We start from the raw sequence: 15068 nt of genomic DNA, 5'->3' as shown, positions 1-15068 counted from the left end.
CATATGGGCACCCAAAACCACAGATGACTCCCACGGGGCCCATTCAGACGCAGTGGCTTGTAAATGGCGTCCATCGTTAATCTAGCTGGGCCCCCAGCATCACAGAAAGACCCTATGGAAACTTATCCATCAATCCCCCAGCCCTCAACATATGGCGCGAGGCCTGGACCACCCTAAGTGAGCAAGGATGATGTAATCCTGCCTTCCAGGGGCTGTCATCAAGGACTCGTACCATCTGCCCAGCAAAGAGAGGGAGGAGCAGCAGGAGCCTCCTCACTCTTCAAGAGACAGCACCCAAGTTCACGGCCCCAGACTCATCCCAGACTGACTCTTCACCAAACCCCTCTCAGCCTTCTCTGACTCCTGCTGCTGACAGCCATGGCCAGCAGAATGTCCCAGAAGATCTGTACACTCAATAAATCTTAAAATCAAAATTGTCAGGCCAGTGCTGTGGCGTAGCGGGTAAAGCCTCTGCCTGCAGTGCTGGCATCCCATATGGGCGCCGATTCGAGTCCCAGTTGCTCCACTTCTGATCCAGCTCTCTGCTGTGGCTGAAGAAAGCCATTGAAGATGGCCCAAGTCCTTGGGACCCTGCACCCATGTGGGAGACCCGGAAGAAGTTCCTGGCTCCTGGCTTGGAATGAATCAGCCTAGATCCGCCCCTTGCGGCCTTTTGGGGATTGAACCAGCAGATGGAAGACCTCTCTCTCTCTCTCTCTCTCTCTCTGCCTCTCTGTAATGCTGCCTTTCAAATAAATAAATACATCTTTAAAAAAAAAAATCAAATCTGTCCTGTGCCTCCTTCTCTCCCAACTGCTGTGTGCTTCATTCACGCATCCATCTGACAAACATCCACCAGGCCCCAACACGACCAGGCACTGTCCTCTCCGAGGAGCTTCGGCCGAGACCAAACTCCCAGGCACCTTGGCCAGCAGCACCCGCTCTGATCATGGAAGCTACATGGACTTCATCTTCAGGTCCTTCTGCTTCCTGCTCCTCGACATCCTGGCTCAGCCACTCACCGGTTCGTTTCACCCCTAAAATGCTTCTCAAATCAATTCAGGCCTCCCTGGCCACGGCTGCCACCCCCACCCATTTCAATGGCCCTCCCTTGGCCTGTCCATCTTCCCCAAACACTCAGCAGTGCTTTGGCCCAAGGACCAGCATCATAGGTCCCCTTTCTTTTCCAGCCATCCCCCCAGCACCCCAGCATCAGCCACCCCCAGTGACCTCTACAAACGTCCCACGGGCTCCCCAATTCCGGGCCTCTGCGTGAGCTGCTCTCCTCGGCTGAAATGCCAATGCACCTGTCCGCCTGGGCAAGGGCCCCCCTGGAGTGTCACTTGCCCTGTGAAGCTGTCCCCAGCCTCTGTCACTGAGCTCGGAGGCATTCTTCGCCTGCCCCTCCATTAGAACAGCTCTGTGACACAGACCCGTCACCCTGGTTCGCTGTTGCCCTCTTAGGGTGGAGCACGGTTCTGACTCAAAGGAGACACCTGCTACGGTGTTTGTTGAATGGATAAGTGAAAGAATGGCCTGCAGCAGTCAACTCTTGTCTCTGATGCAGTCCACAGTGCTGACCCCAGGGCACAGCAGCCCCAGCTCCCTGCCCCAGCGACTCCAGGGCAGAAGTCTCCAATCTCCGAAGTCAGCCAGGGCCAGTGTGGGGGGTCGGGACTTCCTTCACCTCTGCTAGGGTCTCCTGAGAGAGGCCTTCTCAAGCGGCCTTTTATTTCCTACTTTTGTTAGTCAGCTAGAAAGCACGGTGCACGTGATCACAGATGGCGCTGACGCTCGGCCTCGGGGTCTGAGGGTCACACAAAGGAGGGGGCTGGGGGCGGGGGCTGCCCAGTGCACACCTAGCTCCAGCTCACTGTTGTCAGGACAGGCTGCAGGCTCAGAGCTGCGGATTTTTCAAGGGAAGCTGGAGAAAGGAAAATGGAGGTTTTTTTTCCCCACATACACACCTAGGTGTGTATATGAAATCTCCATTTTCAAAAAAAAGAAAAAGCTAAGTCAAATTGATTTTTCACAAGCCAGGTGTGACCCACAAGCCTCTGGTTTATAACCTTGGCTTTGAAGAGACTTGGGCGTGCAGTGACCCTGCAGCGAGTTCTGATTTCCAAACAAGGAAATCGGAGACCAGAGCTGCACCAGTGTGGCACAGGAGGACCAGTGGCAACGACAGTCCTTGTGGCTGTGATATGTGACCACAGAGCAGGTCCCCACGAACCTTCACCTCACATGCGACGCTCTGTGCTCCAACCTCCAGGGCTGTCTTGGCGCCCTCCTGTTCCTGACGTGCACTCCTGCAGGGAGCAGCACCCCCCCCTCCCTTCTGCTCTTCCTCTCGTGCTCACTCTGTGACTCAGTCACTGCTCCTGGACCAGAGACGAGGCAGGGCCGAGGTGCTCTGGGCCCTGTCCTCTCCTCTTCTGCTCCGTCATCGCAGCCTAAGCCCGCTGGGGACAATCACGGGAGGAAGTATAAACCTGAGGATTTACCACTCTCCGTGTGAACCTTGACAGCTGGGCCAAGAGCGACGGCTGGGAGGGCAGGGAAATCGGGCCCTGGCATTGAGCCTTTTCTCACCCTCCAAAAGGGAAGACAGCCCGATCCTTTGGGGTGCACCGCAGGGCTCGGGGCTGCAATTCCTTGTCTAGGCTGAGGCAGCTCGCCAGGCTGGGCACAGGTCAGGGTTAGCCTGGCACCCCGGCCCCCCCCCCCACGCCCCCCCCCCCCCCCGGCTCACCAGTTCCTCCCTCAGCCTGCCCAGTGTCTCGATGCGGTTACTCCGTGCGCTCAGCATCACCGACAGCTTCTCCATGAGGATGTCGTATTTGCTCCTCCTGCGAGAGACACCACACAGTTGACTTCTTCAAACTCACCGTCTGGCCCAGGCTCAAGGTCTCAACCATCATCCAGGTTGGAAGTGGAGCAGCTGGGACAAGAACCAGCACCCATATGGAACGCCAGTGTTCCAAGTGGTGGCTCAACATGCTCTATGCACCACAATGTGAGCCCTGAGCCCTGACATTTTTATAACACTTTGAAGTCTAGGAAGCTTTTCTTACAACATTTCCTTATAAATCACCCGGCAAAGAAAGATGGAGATAATTACATCGAGAAGTGAATCAGCTTTTTCCAAACTTCAGGTCCAAGACGCTAGCCTGAGTCTTCCTTCCCTAAACCCAGTGCTTACTTCACGCCCTCCTGACACTTCGCTCAATCTGGAGCTGCTTTCCACCTGACTTCACAGCGTGCCCGATTCCACCTGTCAGCTCATTTCTATAATGAAGCGGATGTTACAATAAATACTTCCAAGCTCATGGTCACCAAAAGACTCAACTGAAGAGCTCAGGGCTCCTGGCTGCGTGTGCCCTGGGGAGCCCGGAGCAGGGACACAGGTCAGCCACATGAGGGCAGCTTGGCCTGACTCACATCCAAGGGGAAGGCAGAGCACACGGATGAGACCTCAACATTGCACCCACTTCTCAATCGGTGAAAGAATGGATGAAGGGGCAGATATGTACAGCACATGAACTACCATGCGTAGGAGCACTGAGTCATGGCCATCTTACACAGAAGAAACCACAGTCCATAGTGGTCAGCACCTTTGCCCAAGGGAAAGGCAGTAACTGGAGTACAGTGCCTGACTTCATCCGGAGCTTCCTCCCCTTCCCCAGGATTCTCACCCTACGTTCTTTGTAGATTACAGGCCGCCCACCAACTTCAAGTGCAGTAACAGCATCATGTAACTAATGGATGGTGTGACTAATTAGAAACTAGAAACCAATTCACCAAACAGAATTCTCTTCAATGCAGGTTTCCAAAACAGAGACTGAAAGATAAACTAGGAGTCTGGGACATTTTGATGGTGGGTGTGCTTGAAGGCGAGTCAGGACTACCAGACACGTGACCGGAGCACAGGGGCGGCTTTTGTTCCTGGAGGTTTGGAGTCAGGACAGGCTGCACATGAGTATCATGCACTGTCTGGGCCAAGCCCTGGGCAAGGCAGTAGGCACTGTCAACTTGAAAGGGACACTTAATCCTGACTGTTCACTCCCCTTCCTTTTGGAGGCTGGCCCTGGCCACCAGGGTCAAGGGCAGGGACTTCCTCAACCACCCTGTCCGTCTGCCCACCTCCACTCCAGGCACTGGTGGCCAGGCGTGGGCCACTCAAAGGCACCCACTTGTCCTTCACTCCCTGCACTTGGCTTCTGTTCTTCTCACTCAGGAGGGCATGGGGCTGCCAGAATTAGAGTGAGACCTCTGCGGGGTGGTGGAAGCTTTCTTTCTCCCATCGCTGTGCCAGGAAATTAGTCTCCCCAACAGCAAGGATTAACGGGTGAGAGGTAACTTACTCTCAGAGACATCCTGGTCCTCAAAAAGGAGTGTGCCTATTACAACAGCCTGTGCAATAGCACAGCCCACGCTATGATACCCAGCTAGAGTATCCTGCACTGTAAGCACTTGGCAGAACCTTGCCTTCTTATCCCAGTGGGTGGATTATCACGGTTGTGTTGCAAAAACCTCCAATCTGAAATGGACATAATCCAACCACAACTCTGCCACCACAGCAACTCAAGTTTGATGTTTTTTTTTTTTTTACACCTTTGGTTCTCACCTTTAATGAGAACTAAAAAAGTTCTCACCAAAATGATAAAAGTTCCCATTGTTGAGCTACAGAGTAGCAGGCATTTTTTTTTTTTTGTCCTTTTCTAATTTCCAGGCTTTCTAAGTGAGCAGGACTTATTTTCAACAGAAACAGACAACTAAATGTCTTCTTTGGAAAGCCACAGTCATATTCTCATTTGGCCTCTAATGATTTTTGAAAGCATCATGCTCGTGGCTGCAGTACAAGTCGCCGAAGGCTTTGTTCCCTTCAAGCATACCTGTCCACGTGAAAGCGGTTGAGGAGGAGGAGGATCGAGTGCTGCTGGGCTCCAGTGGGCAGCCGGATCACGTGGGACTGCATTGTGATGAGCCCGTTTTTGTTCAGGATTTTCCTGTGATAGTGAAGCTTCCCAGCATCGACCCTGGAGGAGGAGGAGGGGGAAGGGGAGGAGGGTGTGGGTCACGTCGTTTTGGTTTGCTGGTAGTTTTAGCACCACAGTGTAGGGAGTCTCTCCCCCAGACGTACGCACCGACACACACTGACCCAGCCAACCCAAGAGAACAGTCAGAGATTTTTAAAAATCCCCAGGGAAGACAAGGCAGCAGCCCCTGCATTTGGGAGGCAGGTTGTGGTGGTCAGTGAGCCCCACATGCAAATCCTCCCCCTTACTTGAAGGCACTGCTGTGCAGGTCTCGCTGCAGCTCCCCCTGCCACCTGGACCGGCCCAGTCGCTCCAGGATGCAGTAGGAGAAGTCGGGGAGCTTCAGGTCAGGATCCCCCTCCTGGCCTATCAGGGCCCGGTAACGCATGGCCTGGGAGGCAACGATGATCAGCTTCTTCCCCCACCTGCAAGTCAGAAACACCCACGTGAAGAAACAGGTCGAAGCGATTTTATGAAAATGGAAATCTGAAAAAGCAGATTTAGAACTATCGTTTTCTGGGTTCCCAGAAGGCCATCATGTTCCGAAGTGGGTCTGCCGTCCTAGAACCCCACAGTGTGCTGAATGAACAGGGCTGACCTGTTACTTCCTGGCTGATGCCCTGCAGGGCTCGCCAAGGCACTCAGACCAAATCCACACCCTCGCCCCGGCCTGGAAGGCCCCCCCTGCCTCGCTCACTTCATCTTCACCCACAGGGGCCTTCTTGTGCCAGTAAGAAGTGTCAGGGTCACTGTCCTGGCTCTTCCGTCTGCCTAGCTGCTGCCCTGTCCCCGATCCTCAGATGGCTGATTCCTTCCCATCACCCAGGCCTTCCAGAAAACGTCAGCCAGAGCTCCAGTCCCACTCAACCATTCCCAGGCTCTTCACAGCACCTAGCACTCACAAACAGCCAAGGGGGGAGGAGGGGGCGGGCAACATTCTCGTCCATCCTCCTTAATTCAAACACAGGCACACCCCCAACTTGTTCATAAGGATACCCTGAGTGCCTAGAATGAGCTGGGCACAGGGTGGGTGCTCAGCAAGTGTACTTAAGTGAATGACCATGCCAAGTGCACTGGACTGATAGACCTTCAGAGTCAGCAACACCCAACTGTGCTGTCAGTGACTTCTCTCTGCTGGACAACAGATCTGATGGGTCAAAGATAATGTCCAGAAAGAAGTAAAAAGTTTGCAAGCAAGGTGCTGCAAGACGCCTCATTCCCATGCAGGGGCCCACAGTCCAAGCTGTCCACCGCTCCCACTGATAGCTGAAGCTCTACCTCCAGCAGAGGCTGGCCTGAGTTAGGCTCATGCCTGGGGCAGAGCGACCCTCCCCATGCACACTCTAGGAGCCCAGCCCTGGCCCTGCATCAGGGAGTTGTACAGGAGGTGCTGTGGAGAGCACGCCCCTTGCTCACCACGTGGTATCATGTTACTGGACCAGAGGCCTCCCTTTCCTGGGTGAAGGAGTCACCAAGGGTCCACATGCCACAGCTCATGGGCTGCCAAGCCCTCGCCTCTCCCTTCTTCCCGGCCCTAGCCTGGCCACACCGCCCAGACCTGTCTAGCCTGATGGCTTTCCTTCCCCCTGATTCCACCACCACGCAGACAAAAAGAAAAAGGAAGAAGCTGTGTCAATACACTGTTTGGGCCTATAATGAGTTGTCTGTGTAAGTCAGCGAGGACCGTATGGCCTGTCTTCCAAGTGGATGCTAACACATAGTAAACAGAGTCCACATGACGCTCAGGGTGACAAACTCAGGATCCTTTTTCTCAAAACCCTCACTAAGTTAAATTCTAAGAGGTCACTTGGGAGAAAGTTTGAACGCAGTGGAGTGGCTTTGCTGCTCTTTGTTTTCTTCCCCAGATGGCTTTCCTAGCCCACACCATTGTAATTCCAATGACTCTGGACATCATTGGCAATTATCTGGCTCAGTGACTCCTGCTGGTTCTGGTTTGCTGACTGTGACATCAGATACTGCCCAAGCATTGCGCCAAGTGCCAGAACGCTACGATAAACACAGCCGGTCTCTACCTTCAAGAGGCTGACCTCCTGAGGACTTGCACAGGGATGGCTCTGCGGCCCAGGGCCCAGCTAGGACAAGAGAACAAAAAGGCAACTTCCAAATGTCAGCTGCCTGCCGCAACCATGCACACAAACAGAGGGACAGATAGGAGCCCTGACCTCAATCAGCCCAGCTGCAGTGGGGTGAAGCGGGCTGAGAGCTGGCTTAGAGCAGGGTTGGCAACCTCCAAGAGACGCTGGGGCCAAAGACCCGAGCCGAGTGCTCTGACCACACCCCTGACGTGAGGGGTTCCTGACGGGGGTGAACCAGTTACCTGTCAAAGGCTTCCACCATCGTACAACGCGGCTGCAGAGACTTGGTCCTGATGTCGCTGGTGATGTTCTTCCTCTCCTTAAAGTACCGACACGAGCCCTGGATGCCATCCTTGTTCTCTAAGATCATGTGAATGGGGTAGACATCCTCCAGAGGGACCGGGTCCCTCCTGGACTCCAAAATGCCAGTTTCCAAGTCAATCTCCTCGTACCTAGGGGGAAAAGCACAGGCGGCAAACCCAGCTGAGCTTCGGCAATGACGCCTGCGCAGTGAGTGCCTCTGACAGGCTCTAGCCGAGATCAGAGAGAAAGAGCTGAGACTGCAGTGTCCCTACTGCAAGATGCAAACAGCCTTGACAAGCAGGGTCCTGCCTTTTAACAACAGAGAAGAGAGAATGCGGACCTTCCCAGGGTCTCCCAAGCTGGCCCCAGAAGTTGGGTGCTGGGGCCGGCGCCGTGGCTTAACAGGCTAATCCTCCGCCTTGCGGCGCCGGCACACCGGGTTCTAGTCCCGGTCGGGGCACCGATCCTGTCCCGGTTGTCCCTCTTCCAGGCCAGCTCTCTGCTGTGGCCAGGGAGTGCAGTGGAGGATGGCCCAAGTTCTTGGGCCCTGCACCCCATGGGAGACCAGGAGAAGTACCTGGCTCCTGCCATCGGATCAGCGTGGTGCGCCGGCCGCAGCGCGCCTACCGCGGCGGCCATTGGAGGGTGAACCAACGGCAAAGGAAGACCTTTCTCTCTGGCTCCCTCTACTGTCCACTCTGCCTGTCAAAAAAAAAAAAAAAAAAGAAGTTGGGTGCTGGGACCCAAACTGCCTTACTGGCCCCAGTCACGGCCCCCTTTGGTTTCCCTCCAAACGTGGTTGTGGGACTCCAGGCCACCACATTGGGACTGAGCGATTCAGGGCATTCCTCCCCTAAGACATCATCTGTCCATCTCTTGGGTACCCTTATCTACTTCCATGGTGTTAACCATCACGCTCATGTGAACCATTCTCACCTCTGAACCCTCAGTCCTGTCTGTGCAATGTCTCCAGTTGTCTATCAAATCCAAGGTTGTGAGTGCCCCTCCCCCCTCCAATCAAGTACCTCCCTGGTGCGACACTGTCCCTTGGCCTCAGCATCTCTGACACGTGCTTTCTCTCCTAGCCAGTCAGCCCCGTAGAGTGAGCTTTCCTTTGAAATCTCATTCACACCCTGCACCAGTCTAGCTGAGGCTTGGTCCACATCCACTTTTCAAGCCTTTTCTTGCCCCCTCTGGGACCTTTGTGCTCTTCTATTTTTGTTGTTGTTGTTGTTTACTTTTATTTATTTGAAAGGTAGAGTTAGAGAGAGGGAGACAGAGAGAGAGGTCTTCCATCTGCTGGTCCATTCCCCAAACAGCTGCCAACAGCCGGGACTGGGCTAGGCCAAGACCAGGAGCCAGGAGCTTCCTCTAGGTCTCCCACGTGGGAGCAGGGGTCTAAGCACTTGGGCCACCCCCTGCAGAACCTCACAGCCGCACCAGCAGGTGGACACGAACCGGTGTCCATGCATGATGCCCTGCTACACCACAGCGCCGGCCCCCCTCCTGCGTTCTCAAATCCCGACTTCTCCCCAGCTCCCAGGTAACCACTCTGGCCAGACTGCCCGGCCCCTCTGCAGTGACGCCTTTCTGTCTTCTGTTGAAGCTCCTCATCCTCCACTCTGTCTGCAATGTCCACGCACCTCAGAGCTCCGCTGAAGGCCGCCGACCAGAACACAATCCCCACCACGTGCTGCTTTCACTTTTGACCTCGTGCAAAAGTCAACCCGCACACAACCACCCTGCTTGTCACTGCAGTACAGCATTCCATAAACGCCTTACTGCACACCGGGCTTGTGCTGATGATTCTGCCCAGTTGTAAGGTGAAGTGTCCTGAGCACGGTCAGGGTGGCTTGGCTAAGCCACGGTGCCAGGCCGGGTAAGTGGCCTGGATGCACTTCTAACCTAGCCTGGGTTCACTGGGACACAGACCTAACGCAAGCCCAGGAGCACTGGCCCCGCTCTCTCCTAGGGATCATCTCAGCCAACGGCTTTCATCACCAAGGACAGGGGATGACTCACCGACGTCTGGCTCGGTCCCTCCCTCTGACCTGCTTTAGCTCCCATGAGGCCAGATGTTCACTAAACAGAGCTTGCACTTGGACAACCTGAAGGAGCCTCATCCCAACCCCCAGCCGTGTGCCCCCACCAGATGCACACCTCAAGGCTGCTCAGCTGTGTTCCCTGCCTCAGGGGAGGGTATCGGGTTCACTCAGGGGCCCAACATCCTCCTAGAATCCTGTCTCTCCTCACAGCCGATCAGCCACCAATCCTCTGGACTCCGCCGTTGTGGCTGTCTCGATCCTCTTTCCTTAGCCTCTGTTCCACACCTACGATGGCAAGCTGGCCCCTGCCTCGCTGCTATGCCCAGACTGCAAAGAGGCTCTCAGCTTCACTCTTTGTCCGTGTCTGACCCTCCCTTGGGTGGCTTCCCACTGTCCTTTTGATAAGGGAGAAACTCTAGAAATGGGGATAAAGGATGGTTGATTAGCTTCTCCAGTGCAAGGCAGAGTGGATTCTGGACCTAGAATTTCTGCATTCAAATTCTGGGTTCTGTTCTTCCTTATTTATTTATTTAAGAGGCAGAATTACAGCCAGAGAGAGGGAGAGATAGAGAGAGAGGTCTTCCATCCTCTGGTTCACTCCTGAAATGGCCACAACAGCCAGAGCTGGGCCAATGCGTAGCCAGGCACCAGTTCTTCTGGGTCTTCCATGTGGGTGCAGGGGCTCAAACACTTGGGCCATCTTCTGCTGCTTTCCTAGGCCATAGCAGAGAGTTGGATCGGAAGTGGAGCAGCCAGGACTTGAACCGATGCCATGTGGGATACAGGCACTGCAGGTGGATACTTAACCTACTACACCACAGCGCTGGCCCTGTGGGTTCTGCTCTTGCTAGTTGATGACCTTGAACAAGTCATTTTGTGCCTTGATGTTCTTTTCAGGAAAACAGGGGTAACATTACCCACCTCTTAAGGTTGTTGTAAAAATGAAACAACTTACTATATGTAAGAAACTTAGAACAGGGACTGGTATTGTGGTGCAGTGGGTTAAGGTGCTGTCTGTGACACTGGTAGATGCCAGCTCTACTTCCAATCCAGCTCCCCACTAATGCACCTGGGAAAACAATGGAAGATGACCAAGTGCTTAGGCCCCCCGCACCCACCAGATGAAGCTCCTGGCTTTGGCCTGGCCCAGTCCTGGCCGTTGTAGCCACTTGGAGTGTGAACCAGCAAATGGAACACCTCTCTGTCTCTCTATGTAATTCTGCCTTTCAAATAAATAAATACATCTTAAAAAAATAAATAAATAAAAGAATCTTAGGGGGTGAGCCCTGTGGCACAGTGGGTTAAGCCTGGGTCTGCAAACCAGCATCCCATATGGGTACCAACTGGAGTCTTGTCTGCCCCACTTTCCATCCAGCTCCCTGCTAATGCACCTGGGAAAGCAACAGAGGAGGGTCCAAGCCCTTGGGGCCCTGCACCTACATGGAAGACCTGGAAGAAGCTCCTGGCTCCTGGCTTTGGCCTGGCTCAGTCTTGGTTATTGTGGCCATTTGTGGGGAGTGAACCAGTGGATGGAAGACCTCTCTCTGTCTCTCCTTATCTCTCTATAACTCTGCCTTTCAAATAAATAAAAATTTTTTTAAAGAAAAGCAAAATTTATTTAAGACAGAAACCTCCAGCCAGAGTGGCCTGGAGGGGAGCCCCAAGAGAGGCAAAATTCCAATAAATATATCTTAAAAAAAAAAAAAGAATCGGGGCTAGCAGTGTGGCATAGCAGGTAAAGCCACTGCATGAAGTGCTGTTGCAGCCAATTGGGGAGCGAACCAGATGAAAGACCTCCCTTTCTCTCTCTGCCTCTCCTCCTCTCTCTAACTCTGACTTTCAAATAAATAAATAAATCTTTAAAACAAATTAAGCTTCTAAGGGCCGATGCCATGGTGCAGGGAGTTAAGCCTCTTGCCTGCAGCATCAGCATCCCATATGGGCACCAGTTTGAGTCCTGGCTGCTCCACTTCCAATCCAGCTCTCTGCTCTCTGGGAAAGCAGTAGGAGATGGCCCAAGTCCTTGGGCCCCTGCACCGATGTGGGAGACCTGGAAAAAAAATGTTCCTGGTTCGGATTGGCACAGCTCTGGCCATTGCCGCCAATTGGGGAGTGAACCAGCGGATGGAAGACCTCTCTCTCTCTCTGTGTAACTCTTTCAAATGAATAAATAAATCTTAAAAAAACAAAGAATCTTAGAACAGTACCAACTCCTAACATGCATCTGTGTGCCAACCCTTATTCCTTGTTCTGTCCTTCTACCCTACACTCCAGCCAAACTTAGTTCTCTTCCTTCGGCCTTTCACATTCCCGCTCTCTGTCCACCGTTCTCTTTGCCAACCGGCTGCCTAAATCCAACTTCCAAGCCTTGTCTTGGGTATCACCTCTGGGGACTGCCCCCACCCTCACAATATGGCAGAAGAGCACAGACTCTGGGGGCCGGCACTTGGTTCAGGGATAAAGACACCACCAGGCCTGCATTCCACATGGAAGTCCCCAGGGCTCCTGCTTGCCTCAGCTTCCAGTCCAGCTTCCTGCCAATGCACACCCTGGGAGGCAGCCGATGGCTCAAGTACTTGAGGCCCTGCCACCCACGTGGGAGATCCAGATGGAGTTCCAGGCTCTAGGCTTTGGCTAGCCCAGCAGGCCCAGCTGTTGCGGGCATTTGGGGAGTGAGCAAGCAGATGGCAGCCCGCTGTTTCTGTCTCTTGTCTTTCAAATCAATGAAAAGAAAGAAAAAAAGGCTCCGGAGACATACAGAGTTCAAATCAATGCTCCTTGCTTGTCCCCTGTGCACGCCTCAGTTTACACCCCTGTAAAGTGGGACAGACGACAGCACCTACTTCCAGGGGGTCACGGTGTGGACCGACCTCCCCAAGCTCCTAAAACGGAACTGCAGAGTCGTACCTGGTCCGTGCTCGGGTTATCAGCGCGATTCCTAAACTGGCTGCTTTGCGCACTTGCCCTGGTCCAACCCTGAGCGTTCCACAGGAACTGCCTTCCTGCTCCCGTCCTACGTCCAATTTCATGGAAATACTCTCTGAATGCAGCCCGCCCGGATATAACGGGGTTACCATCAGATGATCCCCAGCTCCTGGGCCCCACCTGGTCCCCACATCAGGTGCTGCCCACCACACTCCGGGTCTGGGTTTCTCCCGCCCCGGTTCGCTCCATTCCCTGCCCCCTCCCCAACCCTATCAGGACCCGGGCCCTGCGCCCGCCCGCAGGCCCAGGCCGCTCACCGATCCTGGAGCTGGAGGTCTGGTCGCTCCCGAGGCTCCTCATAGAAGCTGATTCCTGGGTGCGTGGCAAGGGCCCGCCACAGAAACTCCTGCGTGTAGGGCTCCAACGGCAAAGGGAAAGGCGGCACGCGCGTTTCCAGGCGGCTCCACAGCGCGGGCAGACATAGGCCATCGAGCCCCTCCAGGGCCACCTCGTCCAACAACGACTCCAAGGCGTCCATTGCCGCTTCACTTAGCAGCCCCCGCGGCGCCTGCGCACCGCGGCGCCAGGCGGCCTTTCCCAGCGCGCCTGCGCACAAGGATCTGTGGCCGCCGGAGGCGGGTCGCACCCCGGGATCTGAGGAGGCGTTCTAGCGCGCCTCCGTGACGTCACTCGCTTTGGAGGCGGGCTCAGCAAGCGGCGCTCCACCGCCATTGGTCGGGAGCCCTGCAGTAACCAGGGGAACTGCAAACAGTGTAGGGGCAGCTTCCGGTTCGAGCACCCGTAACCGCCGTAACCGCCGCCTTTAAGGATGGACGGTGAGTGTCTAAGGGCCCCTCCGGGAGGGCGGGCAGTTACTCTTCAACATTCCTGAGTCTTCTTCAGACAAGGGCCTAGGCCGTAGACTCCTGGACCGCCAATTCCTGACTCAAGGCGGTCTCCGATCTGAGGGAAAGGGAGAGTTAGTGGTCCGGGTTGGGGAGAAGCGGCTGGGGGAGTGGTCAGCGGTACCGAACCTGTGGTCGTGTGGGAACCCAGGACTGGCCAGGGTCTCCGGGAAAGGAGAAGTAGAGGGCCGAGGAGGACCTTGCGTGTCCCGGGAGGTTGGAGCTGTGGGATCTGGGAGTTTGGGTAGAGGTAAGTGTGACTGTGGGTAGCTCAGTCGTCGCTCCTGGGAAGGGACTTAGCACGGGAGTGTGCAGTCTAGTGTTAGCAACAGCCCACGAGCACCTCTCTAAGCTTCCTAGCAGCCGTGTGAGGTCAAGGTTATCCCATTTTACAGCGAGGAAAACGGAGGCTCCCGGAAGTTCAGTAACTCCCGAAAGTCGGACAGCCAGCAAGCGGCAGAGTGAGCGGGGAACCCGGGCACTCTGACTCTGGAGCTGGATCACGGAGTCTGAGATGTGGCAGGGTTTTCGGGGAGCCCTTGAGTTCAGAGGCTAACAAACGCGAGTGTCTGCAAGGACGAGGCTCCTGGGCTGGTTTGGGGCTGTGAACCGGAAGCTGGTCAGGCAGCTTCCAAGCCAGTTGTAGGGTGTTTCTCAAAATACCCAGTTGGCCCACCCGTCTGAAGGCCAGAGGTGGTCTGTGGGCCACCATTCAGGGATCCTTGATTGGAATCATGGCCTTGACCACGGGAAAGAACATGAATGTAAAGTGCAGTGTTATTTGACTTCGCAGATAGATGGGCCCGACTCATGCCTTAGAGTGAGCGCTAGATTCTTTTTATGCCACTGCCCCTGGCGTCTCTGGAATTTGTCCCTGAAGAAATTGCCTGCCTTTGATACACACTGAACACAGCCTGGAAGAGTGCTTTTACTGGAACGTTCTGGCTTGAGCTGTCAAGATACCTTTGCCCTTTGCCCTTTGCCCTTTGCCCTTTGCCCTTCAGAGGTGCTCTAGAATGTCTCTCACCAGTTTGCTCCTTGGAAAGGACAACCCACTGTTGCTACCAAACAATACTCAATCCTTCCGGCCTCAGAAAGCCTTTATGCTCCTGCCTCCAAAGGGCTTTGCTTACATGTTTTACATCTGTGACATTTGCCATGTCAGAAATTGAAACAGAATCGCAACACGTTCATTTATGGATTCACTTAAACAGGTCAAGAATAAACCTGTTACATCCGAATATAGATACTATCTTTAATGGACAAGTAGTTGCATTTCCGCTAAAAATTTAGTAAGAAAAATGACTTTTTTTTTCTTTTTTAAGATTTATTTATTTGAGAGGCAGAGTTACAGACAGAGGGAGAGAGAGAGAGAGAGAGAGAGAGAGAGGAGTTTTCCATCCACTGGTTCTCTCCCCAAATGGTTGCAGCATTTGGAGCTAAGCCTATCAAAAGCTTCTCTGGGTCTCCCACTTGGGTGCAAGAGCCCAAGCACTTGGGCCATTTTCCACCGCTTTCCCAGGCCATTACCAGGGAGCTGAGTCAGAAGTGGAGGAGCTGGGACTCAAACCAGAGCCCATAGGGGATGCTGGCACCGCAGGCGAAGGCTAACCTACTGCACCACAGTGCCACCCCTGACATTGTTTTGTATTTTCTCAAATCTCTGTGGTGTCTGGTTTAATAGTAAGGAGCTAGACTTGTGTCGGCTTCAGCATCCCAACTGTTTTGTCATGTTATTTGGGCTGATACAGATGA

The 15068-nt window shown here is 54.2% G+C and overlaps 2 protein-coding genes across 11 annotated transcripts in view; one reads left to right on the top strand and one right to left on the bottom strand.

Annotated features, from left to right (window-relative positions):
* Positions 1-13005, bottom strand: part of LOC133754352 (general transcription factor 3C polypeptide 1-like) — a 69439-nt gene extending 56434 nt beyond the window's left edge. For 5 of the 6 annotated variants that reach the window (XM_062184837.1, XM_062184834.1, XM_062184836.1 and 2 more), the window contains exons 1-5: positions 12726-13001; positions 7378-7587; positions 5288-5464; positions 4896-5039; positions 2753-2849 (exon numbers count right to left, since the gene is read on the bottom strand). In XM_062184837.1, the coding sequence (XP_062040821.1) occupies positions 2753-2849; positions 4896-5039; positions 5288-5464; positions 7378-7587; positions 12726-12946 (849 nt within the window). In that variant the 5' untranslated portion in view covers positions 12947-13001. Of the gene's footprint in view, positions 1-2752; positions 2850-4895; positions 5040-5287; positions 5465-7377; positions 7588-12725 lie in introns of all 6 variants that reach the window. The other variant, XM_062184833.1, reaches the window with a different exon arrangement.
* A 67-nt stretch (positions 13006-13072) lies between these two features.
* The window catches only part of LOC133754351 (katanin-interacting protein-like), a 113792-nt gene continuing 111796 nt past the window's right edge, over positions 13073-15068 (top strand). For 2 of the 5 annotated variants that reach the window (XM_062184829.1, XM_062184828.1), the window contains exon 1: positions 13077-13244. Coding sequence is in view for 4 of the 5 variants with exons in the window: in XM_062184828.1 (XP_062040812.1) it covers positions 13238-13244 (7 nt within the window). In the remaining variant the exon portion in view is untranslated. Of the gene's footprint in view, positions 13245-15068 lie in introns of all 5 variants that reach the window. The other 3 variants (XM_062184832.1, XM_062184831.1, XM_062184830.1) reach the window with 3 other exon arrangements.

The sequence above is a fragment of the Lepus europaeus genome (genome assembly GCF_033115175.1).
Source record: "Lepus europaeus isolate LE1 chromosome 21 unlocalized genomic scaffold, mLepTim1.pri SUPER_21_unloc_7, whole genome shotgun sequence".
NCBI classification, from domain to species: domain Eukaryota; kingdom Metazoa; phylum Chordata; class Mammalia; order Lagomorpha; family Leporidae; genus Lepus; species Lepus europaeus.
This window is presented reverse-complemented; position numbering and strand designations above follow the sequence as displayed.